The 18915-nt window shown below is 43.2% G+C and overlaps 1 protein-coding gene across 2 annotated transcripts; it reads left to right on the forward strand.

Annotated features, from left to right (window-relative positions):
* The first annotated feature begins 657 nt into the window (after positions 1–657).
* Positions 658–17777, forward strand: LOC107825661 (GATA transcription factor 19). Of its 2 annotated transcripts, XM_016652543.2 has the most exons (10): positions 658–1254; positions 13141–13221; positions 13294–13424; positions 14436–14549; positions 14667–14781; positions 15198–15257; positions 16449–16517; positions 17113–17193; positions 17336–17400; positions 17476–17777. In XM_016652543.2, coding segments are annotated over exons 1-10 (999 nt in total). In that variant the 5' UTR covers positions 658–972; the 3' UTR covers positions 17477–17777. The 2 variants fall into 2 exon arrangements, with proteins under 2 accessions (XP_016508029.1, XP_075088790.1); XM_075232689.1 differs by lacking the exon at positions 17476–17777 and having other exon boundaries at positions 17336–17401.
* The last annotated feature ends 1138 nt before the right edge of the window (positions 17778–18915 follow it).

Below are 18915 nucleotides of genomic sequence, written 5' to 3' on the forward strand. Positions count from 1 at the left end.
TTTAAACAAATCTTTTTTTATAATGAAACTTTTCGAGTTCAAATTCCACCAAAAAGGGTGTCTTTTTTCTTTTTTCTTTTTTCTTTTTCTTTTTCTACTTTTACTCGCAAGTCAATTCACACACAAATGCATATATGGCTTTAAATTGCCATGTGAATTAACTCAAATAGCAAATTATAATGACTTTCACAATAGAAATATTACTTTATAATATACTTATTCCTTTTATATACATAAAATAATTAAGACTCGTCTTTGACACGTAAAAATGCTCTAATATTCATAGTTTAGGATAAATTTAGAAAAAATAGAATATTATAAATTCCGGAAAAAAATCATGAGAACAGACAACTCTCTGTACCTAATTCAATCCAATAGAATAACTTATGCTTCCAAATCTAATCCAAGATCTTCACAGAATAACTCTATAATATATTACTCCACTACAATATATTACTCCACACGCTCCCTAGAGCTCTACTGCATCACAGCCACCAATTTTCCTTCTATTTTTAGCCAAATCAATAATCGGCTAAAATCAACTTAATGTCGAATTTAGCTACACCCTGCTGTACTGGATCACAGCTAATTTAATCAATACTCAAAGTGGAAAATATTAAAAAATGCCAAATAAAGTCTCTTCAAGGAAACACTAATGGCAGACGCTGTAATATTTTCCATTTTTAAGATGCATTTTGTTAAAACGAACATTTGTCTCCTTCACACTTTCTTCCTCTTCGTCATTATCACCATCATTTTGCTGTCTGTAGCTGAATTTTGATCATGAAATTCGAATGAAAATATCATCACAAATACTTAAGAATTCATATATTTCTTATAAACGAAGATAATTCGGAGATTTTTTTCTTGTTTGTGAAAATATGATTCTTTTAATTATGAAATTTGCGTGATTTTTAAGGATTAGGTTTTCAATTTCATGGTGTATATATAGATATATAGAGAGAGAGTATCATGATGACGGCGAATCCACGGCCACTGCAGGCGCGTCTGTACGAAGATCACGCGCCGTTACAGTCGATACAGATGGAGGAGGAGGAGGAGGATGACGACGGCACGTATGAGGATGATGGAGGTGAAGAAACTATGGATGAGGCGGAGGAAATACGAACGAAGGTTTTAAATCACCATCAATATGGGGGAGGTGGTGGAGTTGTGGAAGTTTCTAGAAGTAGTGAGCTTACTCTTGCTTTTGAAGGTGAAGTGTATGTTTTCCCAGCAGTCACTCCTGAGAAGGTACCGTAGTTTCTATGTTTAAGAAAGAAATTTACTTTCTTTTTCTATTTCTATATTTGGAAGTTTCCATCAAATCATAGATTCAGTGCTTTACATTAATGCTTTAAACAAGTGATTTGTCGTGTGCAAATGTAGTGAACTCTGCGTATACTCTTAGCTACTTTTGTGCTCGATGAATTTTGCCATAATTGTGTTACTGCTATTTATTGATTAGTTTAAGTATGGGAATTGTTGAAGCCGGATTAAAGAATGATTTGGGACAAAAATTGAATCTTTAACTTTTATTTACAAAAAAATAAGTCTTATTTATTATTTTTGGAAGATTGTGGACTTGTGGTATCTGGCTAATTTGCACGTACCTTGACTAACCCATAGAGCAGCATACTACAGCCCATAAGGACAACCTTTGCTTCTGAGTGATAGACCAGATGGGGGGGCTCACACTAAGTGTTGTGGCCAGGATACGTACCTGGGATTTTGTATACCTTGGCTTAACCTCAAATCATCCCTTTATGTCTAATTCCCTTTTAAGAAAAACATTTTATCTTTAAATTTCTACTGTAGTTTTCTAAAATTTCAGGGACATGCAAAGCATCCGAAGAGAAGGGCTTCATTATGAGGCATCTCCGTTCATTGTTACTTGGTCATCTTAGCTCTTTCACTTCTGATTCTCTGCTTCGACAGTTATTCTTGTTCAATATGTCTCTTAAAAGTGGCTTAGGAAAAGTCATTTTTGTCTTGTAAGCAGTAGGTTATTTCTTTAAAAGGTATTCAGATCATATTCCTAGTAAATTGTATGATTCTTTAAGTTTTCCATCATCCTTTTGCTCCTGTCCCGTTGCCACTCCAACTAAGCAATGGGACACTTTATGGAAATGGTGTCTAGCTAACTCTACATCCTGGGATAAGTTTGGATGTAGTAACTTGGCTGAGAATATCCTTCTACTGCACCCATTTACTAAGATATTACTCTAAATATTTCTTAAGAATATAGTTGGAAAATTTTATGTCATTGCACCTTCTTTCCTGCTATATAAATTTATAAACTGCTGCTTCCTGCAATATGACTCTACTAAGCTCCTCAGATAGCAAGAATCAGAAATAGCCAAGAAATCTTGGGGTTTCATTCTTCATAAATGGTGCTTCTCATCCAGAAGGCATATTGTATGTAGTAAATCCGGGGGCCCGATTTTCCTGTCATTGGGTCGTCTCGTGGTCATGCTTCTCGAGGCTCGAAGCCAAGGTCGAGACCCACCCTCGGGGGTCGTCAGGTACCGGCCCCGGAGGGCATTGCGTACTAACGGCTATAGCATGCAGGAGGGGAATTCCCAAGGCACACGGCTAAATCTGACAAAGCTGACCTATTCGGGGCCTGTCTCAAGGTGTCACATCCAGCCGTCCCGTCTCCATGCCTTTACAGTTAATGCATTTTGTACTATAACAGGATCCCCCTCCTATATAAAGGGATCCCCATCACTTTGTAAAGCCGGCTGTTGCAACTCCAACTATTCTACACAAGATCAATAATATATCTCTCTTTTCTCTCTAACTTACTCGCTCGAGACTACTTCTTTTTCATTTATTGCTTTCATACTTCTTCTTCATTTATTGCTTGATATTGGCCATAAAAGAGCCTTCTTTAATTCTATCCTAACTGTTATTCCCTTCCCGGTTACCCTCGATAGCTCGAGCTCGAGCCCAGGCATCGACCTCGAAGCCTTTCATCGATCAGTCTGAGGCCCGAGTAGCAAGCCCCTCGGTTTAATTACTGCCCTGTTTTAACTTGTATTTCGTCGTTAAACTCCACATATCCATCATCCACTGCTCTAACAACTAGCATAAAAATAGATCACGTATTTTTAGAGTCCCATTTACAAATTTAATTGTTATTACCATTTTCACGGTAAATAGTTTGGCACCTACTGTGGGGCTAAAAATAATAGTGATTATTTTCTTGCTGGTTTCGTTACACAACGCAAGTTATCTTTCATGCATTTTCTTGTCTGAGATCTTCGATTTCAGGACAGAGCGCCTAGCTCGGTGAACAAAATGGGGAACCAGAACCTTGAAAACAGCAGAGAGAAGGACAAGACTGCTCTAGATGTCGGTACACCACCAAACTTAACCCGGGCATAAGGGAAGCTTCTCCGACATTACGTCCACATGATTATTGGGGGAACCGACGTTCCCCAAGGACCCATGTTCAAACGAACGAGAACGTCCACTACGGAAGAAGGACCGACCCAAAACCGCGTGCCCGAAGACACCCTCATATTCAGCGAGGAGGACCTCGAGGCCATGATAGAACCATACAACGACACACTGGTGATCTCGTTTCTTTTAAACAATACCAGGATAAAGCGCGTGCTCGTGGATCCAGGTAGCTCGGCCAACATAATTAGATCAGAGGTAGTAGAACAGCTGGGGTTGCTCAATCAAGTCGTTCCCGTTCCTCGAATCCTCCACGGCTTTAACATGACCGGCGAAGTAACGAAAGGAGAGATCACCCTCCTGATCGACACGTCCGACGCGATTCAGAACACCGAGTTCCAGGTCATCGACGACTACATGAGGTACAATGCATTACTCGGCAGGCCTTGGATACGCAGCATGAGAGCAGTACCCTCAACCTTGCATCAGGTAATAAGGTTTCCCACAAGGGATGGCATCACGACTATACATGGAGAACAGCGGGCAGCGAAAGAAATGTTTGCGGTCCACCATGAGGCGCCGATCCCCACATGCCCGATCTCGACTATTTCGCTTGGTCCCACCTAGATATGACAGGAATCCCGCTGGAAATAACCTCTCACAGGCTGAGCGTTGATCCCAAAGTTAAACCTGTGAAGTAGAAGAGAAGACCGCAGTCCGAGGTAAAACATGCCTTCATCAAAGAAGAGGTAGCGAAACTTCTTAAGATCGGATCCATTAGAGAGGTAAAGTACCCCGAATGGCTGGCCAACATAGTAGTAGTGCCCAGAGAGGGGACCAAGCTAAGAATGTGCGTAGATTATAAAAACTTGAATAAGGCGTGCCCCAAAGATTCCTTCCCATTGCCTAATATCGATCGTCTGATCGACGCTACGGCCGGCCACGAGACCCTCACTTTTCTCGATGCCTACTCGGGGTATAATCAAATCCAAATAAACCCCGGGGACAGGGAAAAGACCTCGTTCATCACAAAGTATGGTACATATTGCTATAATGTAATGCCCTTCGGGCTAAAAAACACAGGGGCAACGTACCAGCGCCTAGTTAATAAAATGTTCGAGCATCAAGTAGGTAAATCAATGGAAGTATATATTGATGATATGCTAGTCAAGTCCCTACGCGCAGAGGACCATTTGATCCATTTGCAGGAAACTTTCGACATCCTCAGAAGCTACAACATGAAGCTCAACCCTGAGAAGTGTGCCTTCGGAGTGGGTTCGGGCAAATTCTTGGGCTTCATGGTTTCAAGATCAATCCCGACAAGATAAAGGCCATCGAAGAAATCACGGTGGTGAACAATGTAAAAGCCGTCCAACGACTAACAGGACGGATAGCGGCCCTGGGCAGATTCATATCGAGGTCATCAGATAAAAGTCACCATTTCTTCTCTCTACTCAAAAGAAAGAGCAACTTCGAATGGACTCCAGAATGCCAACACGCCTTAGAAGAACTGAAACGATACCTGACTAGCCCACCTTTGTTGCACACGCCCAAGGAGGATGAAACGCTATACCTGTACCTGGCCGTGTCTGAAATAGCGGTGAGCGGCGTACTGATTCGAGAGGAGCAAGGTACACAATTTTCTATTTATTACGTAAGCCGAACCTTGGGGGATGCCGAAACCCGGTATCCCCATCTAGAAGAATTGGCTCTTACACTGATAAGCGCCTCGCGTAAGCTGAAGCCTTATTTTCAGTGTCACCGTATCTGCGTTCTGTCAACGTACCCCTTCCGGAGCATACTAAATAAACCCGAACTGTCGGGTCAATTGGCCAAATGGGCCATTGAACTCGGAGGGTATGATATCGAGTATCAACCTCGAACGGCCATCAAGTCCCAAATTCTGGCGGACCTCATGGCCGATTTCTCGCCATCCCTCGTACCCAAGGTAGAGAAGGAACTTTTATTGAAATCAGGCACGTCCTTCGGGGTATGGACCCTGTGAAGACGGTGCCACAAACATAAGAGGATCCGGGCTCGGTATAGTCCTAAAGCCACCCGTTGGCGGCATAATCAGACAATCCATAAAAATCGCAAAATTGACTAACAACGAAGCCGAGTACGAGGCTATGATTGTAGGTTTAGAATTGGCCAAAAGTTTGGGAGCCGAGATTGTCGAGGCAAAATGTGATTCGCTCCTCGTAGTGAGCCAAGTGAATGGGAGCTACGAAGCTCGAGAGGACAGAATGCAGAGGTACTTAGACAAAATCCAAGCCGCGTTACGTCGCTTCAAAGAATGGACCGTAGTCCATGTACCTCGAGAGCAGAACAGGGAGGCCGATGCCCTCGCGAATCTGGGATCTTCTGCTGAAGAAGAAGACGTACTCCCCGGAGCTATTGTCCAATTGTTTAAATTAGTGGTCGAGGAAGGTCACGCGGAGATTAACTCCACCAGTCTGACATGGGGTTGGAGAAATAAATACATTGATTATTTAAAAGACGGAAAGCTGCCCGCAGATCCAAAAGAATCGAGGGCCCTGCGAACCAAAGCAGCCCGGTTCTTGCTCGACGAAAATGGGACTCTGTACCGGAGAAGTTTCGATGGCCCCCTGGCGGTATGCTTTGGACTAGGTGACACAGATTATGTACTCCGAGAGATCCACGAGGGCACCTGTGGAAATCATTCCGGCGCCGATTCCTTGGTCCGAAAGGTGATCAGAGAGGGCTACTATTGGGACCGCATGGAAAAAGATACCAGAGAATTCGTCCGAAAGTGCGACAAGTGCCAGAGATTCGCTCCCATGATCCACCAACCCGGCGAGCAACTACATTCCGTTTTATCACCATGGCCATTCATGAAATGGGGAATGGATATCGTCGGCCCTTTGCCGACGGCACCAGGTAAGACTAGATTTATTTTATTTTTGACTGACTACTTTCCAAAATGGGTGGAAGCACAGGCCTTCGAGAAAATAAGAGAGAAGGAAGTCATCAATTTCATATGGGATCACATCATATGCCGGTTCGGAATCCCATCCGAAATAACGTGCGATAACGGGAGGCAGTTCATCGGGAGCAAGGTAACACGGTTCCTAGAAGATAATAAAATTAAGAGAATTCTGTCAACGCCTTACCATCCATGTGCAAACGGCCAGGCCGAATCCACAAATAAAACCATCATTCAGAACTTAAAAAAGAAACTGGAGAGCGCCAAGGGAAAATGGAGAGAAACGCCGCCCGAGGTGCTATGGGCATATCGAACAACTTCAAAATTAAGCACCGGGGAAACACCTTTCTCTCTAGTGTATGGCGCCGAGGCGTTGATACCAGTGGAAGTTGGGGAGCCGAGCGCCAGATTCCAGCACACTAATGAGGGCTCGAACAATAAGGCCATGACAACGGCCCTCGAGCTACTCCATGAAAGGCGGGAAGCCTCGCTGATTCGGATGGCTGCCCAGAAGCAGAAAATCGAAAGATACTATAACGGGAGAACAAATCTCCGATATTTCAGGATCGGGGACTTGGTCCTGAGGAAGGTTACTCTCAATACCCAAAACCCTAATGAAGGGAAGCTGGACCAGAATTGGGAAGGACCGTACCGTGTCCTCGGGATAGTTGGCAAGGGATCCTATAAGCTTGGCACCATGGAAGGCGACCAACTTCCGAGCAACTGGAATGTATCGATGCTTAAACGGTACTACTGCTAGGGTACCCGATCGGAAAATCCCGCAAAAATCCTCTAGCAAACGTTGCACTCTTTTCCTTCGACCGAGTTTTTTATCCCGAAATGGGTTTTTGTCGGCAAGGTTTTTAACGAGGCAACGTCCACGCGCTACAAGCCTACAGGGTTTCCTTCACAATCAACCCTGTACCAGGAAACGACAAACGATGTTCCAATAGGAAATGATGTACCGGGCCAAACAGTCGAACGAACCGTGTCCGCATAAGCTTGGCTTACGGCAACACAACGGCATGTATTTACGCCAAGCAATCAAAGAATATCTTTCACCAAAAGTATCTCGTACTCCAAAGATTTCAGCATGTTCACGGCAGGGATCCCTCCATCGAGTACGCCCCGAAATACTCGGAGACTAGCATCAACAATTTGGCGCCCACGCGGCCCTAGGGTCGGAATCTCCAAAAATATAAGCCCTCAAGGAGGCAACTTCGAGCTCACGAGTGACGGACCCGAGCCTAAGCAAACTCGATGACTCGGAGACTGTTGCCAATCGCCATCCGTTAAAAAACTCGGGACCGTAAGACCCCAAGCGGGCAGACTCGGTCTCAAATGAAAACTCATATCAAGTACCAACGACTACACCTGTAAGGCCTCAACAGGCATGAAATTTTTGTAAGACCTTACTACAGGCGTAAAACTTAGTCCCGAAGTTAGGCTATATGTCGCATTTGTAAGACTCCCGAAAGGGCATACCCTCGATGTAGACGCCTAAACTACCACATTCGGGATCAAAAGTGGCTCCGGCCAAACGCAAATGACTACGGTCAATACGGCTGCACCAACCAAATTAACGCGACTCGGGGACGCCCGACCGTCACAATAAAATCACAGGCCATTACTTCGAATCTACTTCGAAAAGAACCAGTTAAAACAGGCTACCCTCGACAGGCAAACGAGCTTCGACCATCTCAGCTCCAAATCACAAAGGCTTCGAGCTACTCAGCCTACGAGCTAAGCCTTCTGAGGTGCGCGAGCATCGCCGCTAACAACTTGAAATCGAGGTTCTTCCTGAACCGACGACGGGTCAGGCAAAATCATTTCAAAAAGTCCTTAACGAGAGGAAAACAAAGCCTACATACGCCTAAGGGCAAAAGCGTAAGAGCCATCATCGCCAGCCAAACGAGCCTCAGGGCCACACACTAAACGGTCGCAACGACCAAAAGCGTAAGAGCCACTGTCGCCAGCTTAAAATTTTTGAAAGCTTGAGGGTCAAAGCGAGCTCGAGTCGTAACCCGATTCGGAGACCGGATCCAAAATAGTTAACTATACATGCCTAAGGGCAAGATTGTAAAAGCCATCACCGCCAGCTTCATGAGCCTCAGGGCCACATACATAAAAGGTTGCTTCGACCCAAGGCATAAGAGCCATTGTCGCTAGGGCTGGGCATAATTTGGTAAATACCGAATTACCGTACAGAAACCGAAAATTTTGGTATTTGGTATACGGTATTTTGGTATTTGGTATGGTATTTGGTTTAAGTTTAAAAAAAAATTGGTATTAGGTATGGTATTTGGTATTTTAAACTAAAATACCGAAATATCGATACCATACCGAAATATATATTATATTACACAAAACACATATTATCAATTATAACATAAATATAAAAAATCTAAAATTTTACTTTCCTTTATTCTCAAAGTTCATCAATTAACTTTAAACAAGTAACAAGACATTTCTAATGATCAAATATTCTTTTATAACAATTTTCTCTATTTGGGTCAATATTTGCTAGTTTTGGACAAAAGTTTTTTAACAAACATTTTCAGTTTTGTATTTTTGAGTACTTTAATTAAGAATATTAGAGTGTATGACTCTATGCACTAGTTAGTATTCAAACCGAATAAACCGAAGTTACCGAACCGAATAAACCGAAACCGAAAGAAGAAAAACCGAACCATACCGAATTTAATTAGGTACGGTATTGGTATAGTATTTTAAGAAACCGAATACCGAAAATACCGAATCGAAATGTCTAAATACTGTATCGTACCAACCGATGAACAACCCTAATTGTTGCCAGCCCATGCAAATGTAAAACTTGAGGGTCGATTGAGCTCGAGTCGAAGCCCGACTCGGAGATTGAACCCAAAACAGTTGAGCAAAAACATAAGAGCTCTAATGGCAGTTTGCATTAAAGGTCGCATCGACCAGGCGCGTGAAAGCCTCGAGCTTGCCTAACGAGCCCTAGGGCCATATCACAGATCTAAGGTTTCTTGCCAATTCTTGCTGAATTCCGGGCAAAAAAGGGGAATAAGGGAAACAAAGCTGCAGGATTCATTTTTATACATATACCAGTAAGAAAGTACTATATACAAACGGGAAGATCAACAAGAAAATCGACAGGAAAATCAACAAAGATCCTAATTTATTGCCAAAATCGCATCCACAATGGCTCTCCAAGGGTTGCACCTTGGCAACTACAAGTCCTCCGACGACCCCTTCTCAACGACATCTTCTCTCCCTGGTGATCCACCCTCATTTTTAGCACCGCCTAGCTGCCATCCGACGCACCCCCAACGGTCTGCTCTCGGGAAACCGGCCAGGCACGATCCGCAGCTCGAGGTAAAATCGGGCTAAGCCCCTCAAACGCCTTCCCAACGCAAGAATCTGCAACAACAGCTCCCCCCGTGCGAGGATACAAGCGCCTCGGCCTCGGCTTTGATCCGAAACAATGCAGCCACCAGTTCGGAAGGGAGACCCTTGTATTTGTCACTATCCTCCTTCGCATCCTGGAGCTGACGCTCGATCAAGGTTACCTTCCCCTGGAGGGTGTCCCTCTCGGAAGCCATTTCGTTTACGTACCGACTAAGGTCGGAAATTTCAGCATCTCTGGCCTGAAGCTCCCCTCTCAGCAGGGCGTTCTCCTTCTCAAACTGCGCAAACTAGGTCCGAGAAGTTAAAAGCAGTAGAATCTCACAAGGATCTGAATAATAGTAAAAACGGGGGATGAGTAACCTGCTCGGTAAGATAGGCTTTCTCACGCTTGCGGCGGCTCACCTCATCCTGATACTGGGTGAAAGCCTGGTTATAAAGCACTTTAGCCTGAAGCCACGTAAAAAGACAAATTAGAAAAACGAAGACCGGAACAGCCCAGGGCGGCGGACAAGGTTAGCAAAAATTGCCCGCTCGCAGAGTCTGCCCATCTCACCGAAAATAAATGAAGCATCAACCTCGGGACCTCCCTCGAGAATGGTCGGCGACCTTTCGAGTGCATCTCCGCCTTTGACTGGTGCCCCTGCTTCAGAAGGCTCTTCACGTGGGGCGTCTTGCACTCCGTGAGACGGTAGGATCTCTCCCTGAGGAGAATCAACAACAACCAAAGGGTTAACAAGATCAGTCAAAACCTCCGTCCCTTGTTCACCCTGGACCCCAGATTCAGGCCCCTCCGAACTGCCCACCAAGGGCGTCCCAACTCGGGAAGAATTCCGGCCACCCGCCAACTCGGGGGTAGTGCTTGATACTCCATCCATTGCTTCGCCACCGCAAAGCTGGGCCACAACGGCATCAGACTCCGGTCCGGGAGCATCCATCCCTACGGCCCCGGGGTCGGCCGAGTCTATACGCTCTTCGGGGGCCGTTGAGAAGCTGCGTTCTCCCTCACCTTCAGCTCGAGGGTTTCCCACTATCTCGGAGGTCAGAACTGTCGGATCAACCTTGGAATCTTCCGCCTTAACCCTCTTGAGCTCCGGAGGCCCAACCGGCAGACTCCCCTACCTTTTCTTCTTCTCGACAAGCACCAGGACGTCCCCTCTGACGGGTGGTGCCTCCTTCGTCAAAGGGATTTCCCCTATACCTACATGAATGCAGAGGTTAAATACAAAGGATGAAGAACGCTACTAATAGCGATCTACGTCAAAGTATGCGGTTGCAACAAGGCTCGGGACTCACCATGGTCTTTGGCTTCCCACCGAGCTCGGGATAAATCTCGCCACACTCGTTCGGTATATGGGCAAATTGAGTATAAGCGGTCGACCCAACTCTGGAGATCCGACACCGCACCAGGGTAGATCGCTACGGCTAAAAAAAAGCAAGAAAAGCAGAGTTAGATACTTGAAAATATCGCCAAAACGAAGCAAAAGAAGACCCGACAACACGTTTACTTACGTTCCACTTCTTAGGGAACGACATCTTTTCCACTGGAATCAGGTCAGACGTCCTCACTCGGACGAATCGGCTTACCCATCCCTCGTCCCCGAGCTCCTCGGTGCAGGCAAAAAGGGATCTCGGGGCCCGGCAACGAAGCTTGATTAAGCCCGCACGGAGAAGACGGGGACTATACATCCGGATCAGATGCTTGAGGGTGAAGGGCATCTCCTCTATCATGTTCGATTAATACCTGATCATATAAATCACACGCCAGAACAAAGGATGAATTTGGCCCAGAGTCACTTGGTAACTCGGGCAGAAGTCGAGAATCACGGGATCGATCGGGGGCGAGGGTGGCCCCACGGTAAATGGGTAGGTGTATACACTCAGAAAGCCGGCTTTATGAGCCGTAATATCTTCCTCCCGAGCAGGAATCTCCACAAGCACGGTATCCCAGCGACAGTCAACCCTCACTCTCCCGACGTCCGTTATCGAGCTGATATACCGAGTTGCAGGCTCACGACGCCCTGGCTTCGCGGAAGGTCTCTTGACCTTGAAATCGGAGGTCATCGCAAAGGATCCTGGGACGCATTCCTCAGCACAAGGAGGAGTAGCCACTTCGCCTTGAGAGAAAAGCGAAGAAGACGAACCCGCGACCTCCTTGGAAGCAGAAGTGGAAATTTTCGCCATCCTTGGAAGATTCTGAAGGAAGAAAAAGAATTGCGTTCCTGAAAGAGAACAAGAGCAAAGGAAGAACGAACCTTATTAGGGGTTTTGGGCACGAGATGGGGTATAGAAAGAAAGAAGGGGAGTATTTATAAAAGCGCCATGTGCACATTGAAGGAATCCAAAAGGCAGCCAACCGCCGCAGTCAATGCGGAGACCTGCAGGAACATCGTGCGTGTTGCACCTTGGCGCCTCGTAGCCGTCGCCGATTGCAAGAACATCGAAGGAAGCAGAAATTCAGGTTTGTTTCTTACCGCTTTCACTCTAAGAAACGCGGAGACTATCTGTATGCGGTAAATCCGGGGGCCGATTTCCCCGTCATTGGGTCGTCTCGTGGTCATGCTTCTCGAGGCTCGAAGCCAAGGTCGAGACCTACCCTCGGGGGTCGTCAGGTACCGGCTCCGGAGGGCATTGCGTACTAACAGCTATAACATGCCGGAGGGGAATTTCCAAGGCACACGGCTAAATCTGCCAAAACTGACCTATCCGGGGCTTGTCTCAAGGTGTCACATTCAGCCGTCCCGTCTCCATGCCTTTACGGTTAATGCATTTTGTACTATAACGGGGTCCCCATCACTTTGTAAAGCCGGTTGTTGCAACTCCAACTATTCTACACAAGATCAATAATCTCTCTCTCTTTTCTCTCTAACTTACTCGCTCGAGGCTACTTCTTCTTCATTTATTGCTTGATATTGGCCATAAAAGAGCCTTCTTTAATTCTATCCTAACTGTTATTCCCTTCCCGGTTATCCCCGATAGCTCGAGCTCGAGCCCAGGCATCGACCTCGAAGCCTTTCATCGATCAGTCTGAAGGCCCGGGTAGCAAGCCCCTCGGTTTGATTATTGCCCCGTTTTAGCTTGTATTTCGTCGTTAAACTCCACATATCTAGCATCCACTCCTCTAACAACTAGCATAAAAATAGATCACGTATTTTTAGAATCCCATTTACAAATTTAATTGCTATTACTATTTTTACGGTAAACACATGTTTACTGAAATAATAATGGTGTCTCCACATTACATGGTATGGTGTTTTGCTTCAGTTGTCCGTGTCATGTAAATCATGGTTCTTTTCCTGTATTTGGACAAAGTTGCTACCGCTGTTGTCAATCATGTGTAGATGTTGCATTGCGACTGGCAAAGATCTAGAAATTGACTCTGGCTTATTTGGTGAAAACAGGTGCAAGCAGTGCTCTTGCTATTGGGGGGATGTGACATTCCTACTGCTGTGCCCACTGTTGAAGTTCCTTTCGACAACAAGGTATTCTAAACTAATACTATAACTTGCACTATAGTTCGGCGATACTTTTGGATGACCAGTATAATGTTTTAGGTTGAGGATTTTCCAAAGCAAGTTAATCTTTCAAGAAGATTTGCCTCCTTGGTTAGATTCCGAGAGAAGCGAAAGGAGAGATGTTTTGACAAGAAAATTAGATATAGTGTCAGGAAGGAGGTTGCTCAAAGGTAAAATGATATGCCTTTTACTATTTTGGTTTTCTTTGAGTTTTTAACCTGGCAATGATATTTAAAAGGGCAGTTCAGTTCGGTGCACAAAGTATCCCGCATTCACGCAGGGTCCGCGGAGGGGTTGCCCCCAAGGAGGTGTGATGTAGATAACCTACCCTGATGCAAGCATCCATGGATCGAACCCGTGACCTATAGGTCACACGGAAATAACTTGACCATTGCTCCAAGGCTCCCCTTCCCGGCAATGATATTTGATGATGTGAAATTGGTAATGATAAAAATAATAAATATAAGATGATATTGGTTTGTCAATCATGAAGAACGGGAATTGCTGTTTGCACGCTTTCTTTTGATGTTCTTTTCAAACACTCTTTCATGTCCAAATGTTAGTAACAACATGGTATCAATGCCATTTACAGATGCTGTTTTTCCAATTTAATATGATGTCTGTTTGTCCTCAAATCTTCCTCGTCTTTGGTTTTCTAGACTACTTCTGTGACAGAATTCATATAGTAATAATGTATTTACAAGATCAGTTCTTAGGTTGATATGCAATCAGCCAAATGCTCGTCTCTTCGCTTAAGTTTTGGATTAGGGTCCTGTCTGTGTTGTTGGTTTCTCACAAAGATTTTGCATATATTGGAAGCCATAGTATTCATCAAAACTGAAAATGAAAAGGACAATAATTTTGTTCAAAACTGGTTAACACGTCTTTATGAGAGAAGACACATGGATTTTGGTCAATTTGCTTTGGAAAAGTATAGCTTAAAAGAATTTGTCCCTGAAAGTGTCTGTTTACTTGAAAACCAGAGTCTGATTTCTGTTTCATCATATCCTGAAAGACTGAAACACAGTGGCTTTTCTTCTCATCATCCCCCCCCACCCCGAAGCGGAAAAAAAAAAGAAGCTTCAAGCAAAATCTAAAGCAACTTATTTTTTTAGCTTAACAAGAAGCAATTTCTGGTATAAATGTCGAGGTTTTGAGTATAACTTGGCAATGTATATTAGGATGCATCGGAAGAATGGTCAATTTGCATCTTTGAAAGCAAGTTCTGGATCTTCTAACTGCGACTCAGCCAAGAGTAGCCTTGAAGGAGATGGCACTCAACTTTCTGAAACTGTGTGAGTTCACATCTTTTTACAACTTTTATTGCTTCAGCCTCTACTAACTGATCTACTTCTGCTCTGACCGCAAAAGTGCCAATCTTTTTTCCTGCTTGATTCTTTCTGAATTATTAGTCCTGGAAAGTGTCACCATTGTGGTGTGAGTGAAAATTGTACGCCAGCAATGCGCCGCGGGCCAGATGGACCAAGGACACTCTGCAATGCATGTGGACTAAAGTGGGCAAACAAGGTATGCATGGCAATCTTTTCTTTTTCTTCAACTTAATGGTCATGAAGTTTCCTGATCTTTTGGTTCTTCGCATAACACAACATTTGCGCTCTCTCTCTTTCTCTGTCTCTCTCTCTCTCCTTCGCATAACACAACATTTGCTCTCTCCCCCCCCCCCCCCAACCTCTTCTAGCTACTGCAGTTGATGATTTTCTTCTCTTTTCTTTTGGTAGTGGGAAGTTCAAACTAACTGCTATTATCAACTGCATTCTCGGTCAATACTTTAAAAATTGCACCAAGCACCAAATCGATTGGGTTTCGCCTAATCAAATCAGCTGATTTGTACTTTTTTTTTTAATTCAAGATTTGTATATTCTATTTTATTGGATCTAAAATTATATCAAGCTCTTATTCACCCCATATTGTTGGATATATAGGGAACATTGAGAGATCTAAGCAAGGGATCGAGGAAATTATCTGTTGAACCAAAAGAACTGGTATGTTTCATCAGCAAGAATGAGAAATTTGTTAGTGGTGTGAACTATATTCCTATATGCTATATCTAGTATACTGTTATTTGGCTGTGTATACATGCTATTTCTCCTTCATAAAAAGGACCTCCTGAAAATGTTAACTCATTCATCCATCTTAGTGTTCCTGATTAGAAAATTGAAGTTTTGTTTTTTACATGCGGGATGTCACCCGTCCGGACCCATGAAGCAGACGTAGAGGTAAAGCTTGATGCTCAATTTATCCCCAAGAGAGCTAGTTTTAAGTATCTCGGATCTATTATCCAAGGTAACAGGGAGATTGACGAAGATGTTGCACATCGCATCGGAGCGGGATGGTTGAAATGAAGGCTCACTTCCGGTGTTTTATATGATAAGAATGTGCCGCCGAGACTTAAGGGTAAGTTCTATAGAGTGGTGGTTCGACCGACTATGCTGTATGGGGCTGAATGTTGGCCAGTCAAAAACTCCCACGTGCAGAAGATGAAAGTAGTAGAGATGGATGTGTGGGTGTACCAGGAGAGATAAGATTAAGAATGAAGCTATCCGGGACAGAGTGGGAGTAGCCTCCGTGGAGGACAAGATGCGGGAGTAGAGGCTGAGATGGTTCGGACATGTTAAGAGGAAAAGCATTGATGCTCCTGTTAGGAGGTGTGAGAGGTTGGTCATGGCGAGTTTGAGAAGAGATCGAGGTAGGCCTAAGAAGTACTGGGGAGAAGTGATTAGACAGGACATGGCGCTGCTTCAACTTACTGAGGTACATGACCCTTGATAGGAGGGTGTGGAGGTCGGGGATTAGGGTTGAAGGTTAGTGGGTAGTTTTTTAGTTGCTCACTGATAGTCTTAGTAGCACGCATGTCCCTCAGATATTGTATTCCCTGATGATATTTTTTGGTACTACTTATCCTTTATCTCCATCTTTTTCTTCTCTCTTCCTTTCTTGCTTTTCTTCTTCTAATTCTCACCCTTTCCAAGCCGAGGGTCTATTGGAAACAACCTCTCTATCTGCATTAAGTAGGGGTAAGGTCTGCGTATAGACTACCCTCCCCAGACCCCACCTGTTGGGAACATATTGGGTTTGTTGTTGTCACCCATCCAATTTAGAAGGTCAAAACTTCTCCAGTTGCCAGGATGAACATATATGGAAGCACTTTATTACAAAATACTCTCTGCATGCAGGGAAATCCTGACAATCCCACGAAGGCATTTGCTGAAGGATGTCTTGATCATTGTGCTGATGTAGAAAAGGTATATTTTGATTTTGTTCAATTATGTGTACGATGTTTAATATTTCCTCATATGCTATATTCTAGCACACACTTTTTAATAGCAACAATTGAAATATTTCCTCATAGGTTATATCGTAGTACATATTAAATTCATATTGGAATTACACTGAAATATAATGATAAAAGAAGGGTTGAACGAGAAAGAACAACGAATTAACTTTATGAGTGTCACTGACAAAAATTTAACAAGTTTGTTTTGTTCTAATTCCACTGACCCAATCTGTCAATAAAAACAGGACACTGTAGCAGTGTTATTTTTATAGTATGCTTTCACCAATTGTCCAACTGATTTTCTTTTGTCCAACTGATTTGAAGCTGTCATCATATGGCTTAAATTTCAACTTAACCAATTATCCGGATGCTAACCAGATGGTGTCTATTTAATCATTTTTTGCAATGAGGCTCTACCATTTGGGTGTCAATGTCACATGGGAGTATGCTACTGTCTTGACACTGGATGAGGATCTCAACATGCATACTTTGAATGGAAATAGGCAACTCTATTTTTAGTTAAATGTTTTTACCTTACAGTATTTTTGCCATTTTTGGTTCAGAATCTATTCAGCGCTAGGAGCAATCTTGCAAATGAGATACCTGTGGGTATCATTAGTCCTTCTAGTGATCTTGTTGAGCAGGTAAGTGTAGTTTGAGAGTTATTTCACAATTGCACAGCTTTATTATCACTGTCTTCCTTAATATTATTCATGAAAGATTTTTTGAATCTTTTTAGCCGAAATGATTAGAACGCATTTTGTCACCGAAATTTTGGATCTGCAGGAAACTCTAGTTGATATTGGAAATGCTTCCAAAACTGAAATTGACATTCCTGCAAATTTTGACTAGTAAGTTTTGATTCTTTAAGACACCATTAGCCGAAATGAAGTAGCTCTCCTTGCTAATATTTGAAACTTGCACAGGTTGACAGCCTGTAATTATTGTTGTAACATACCCCGATTGCAGTGACATCTCCTTTTCCAGAGAGATTTTACCATTTCAAACTAACCCTGTTAATTTGGAATGGATGCAAGAAGTGTTGATGCTTGTAAATGAGTAAGTAATACTATTGGTGCCTAGCCAATTCATACTAGTGTGATTAATTGCTTCCTGTACATCATGAGCTAGTCGGAATTCTACACCTTCGTTGTATATATAGTTTCACTCTGTGTACAGTATAGTTTAACAGCTTTGCTAATCTGATGATCTCATGTTTCTTTCAAAATCCTTTCTTAATTGAATGGTTTTACTTGGTACTTACTGGGATTTAATAACGATTAATACTTGCTTCAAACCACCTGTAAGGACTGAGATTATTTCTACTTCATCCCGACTTGATTATCTATAGATTCGGAACATTCCTTGTGCATATAGGTCGGGTATAACTATGTTTTCTGACTTAGCTGCATCGTTCCCAGATCAGTGAATGATCATCTAGTTTTCCTGGTGATAGACTTGGGTTTTAAAAATTGAGTATGCCCCCTCTTCTCCCAGATAGAAAGGAAATAAGAAGTTAAAACTGAACTTTAGATTCTCTTTTTATTTTTCATCCAATTTACCTGATTATCAAGCACCCGACCCTCAGTTACTCCCATAATTGTTTCTTTTTTTCCTCCTCTTAATAAGAAAGCTTCTACAGTACTATTTTTTTAGCTGAAAATTGAAATGTAATAATGTATGGAGACAGTGAACCCAAGCTTCCCCCTCCATGGCAGTGCAAAGTTAATAATAGATACACATGCGCACTAAATCTGTACCTGTTGTCACAAAGCCACCGTGGGTATGGTAGTGTCCACATTCTACTGATCTAAAGTCTTGAATCCTGTCTCTAAATAGGATTAGATATTTTAGTCTTGTTCTACCTGTGGGTTGAAGCTTCATGTTAAGTCCATTGACCCCAAGCTCCTTACATTTCTGAGCAACATTGGTCTCCCTATATGACATTGTTTCGTGCTAATGAGAGTACCACAGGGACTCATTTGGCTGAGGCAGAGATGCTATTCCATTCCGGATAGCTGGCTGGGTGGCAAAAATTAATTGAGGGAGTTTGTTTTTTTTTTCTTTTTCCGATGGATATCTCATTTGTTCTTTTGGAAATCATATTTAATGTACAATCGACCGAATGTTGAAGTAATGTAAGTAAACAAAATTGTCATTTAAAGTATACTTTGCATATTTTGAAACTACAATATATATTACCAGTTGATGTTCTTCTCCGTTCTGAAATGTTACAAATTGTCTTAGAAGATTGTGCATAAAATTGTAGTAGAATCTCAAAAATCGTCAAATGACAGTACTAAAGGAGCAATAAACTCCAGTACAAATGAAAATTTGGGACTTGGAATTGTGTATTTTTTTCCCTT

This window comes from Nicotiana tabacum, chromosome 16 (assembly GCF_000715075.1).
Source record: "Nicotiana tabacum cultivar K326 chromosome 16, ASM71507v2, whole genome shotgun sequence".
Lineage (NCBI taxonomy): Eukaryota > Viridiplantae > Streptophyta > Magnoliopsida > Solanales > Solanaceae > Nicotiana > Nicotiana tabacum.

Excerpts from the sequence above, each read along its gene's own strand:
- LOC107825661 (XM_016652543.2), top strand. The coding sequence starts at position 973 with ATGATGACGGCGAATCCACGGCCACTGCAGGCGCGTCTGTACGAAGAT. Across the intron at positions 13,222-13,293 it reads AAGTTCCTTTCGACAACAAG|GTTGAGGATTTTCCAAAGCA; the intron begins GTATTCTAAACT and ends ATAATGTTTTAG. Across the intron at positions 17,194-17,335 it reads CTAGTGATCTTGTTGAGCAG|GAAACTCTAGTTGATATTGG; the intron begins GTAAGTGTAGTT and ends TTGGATCTGCAG.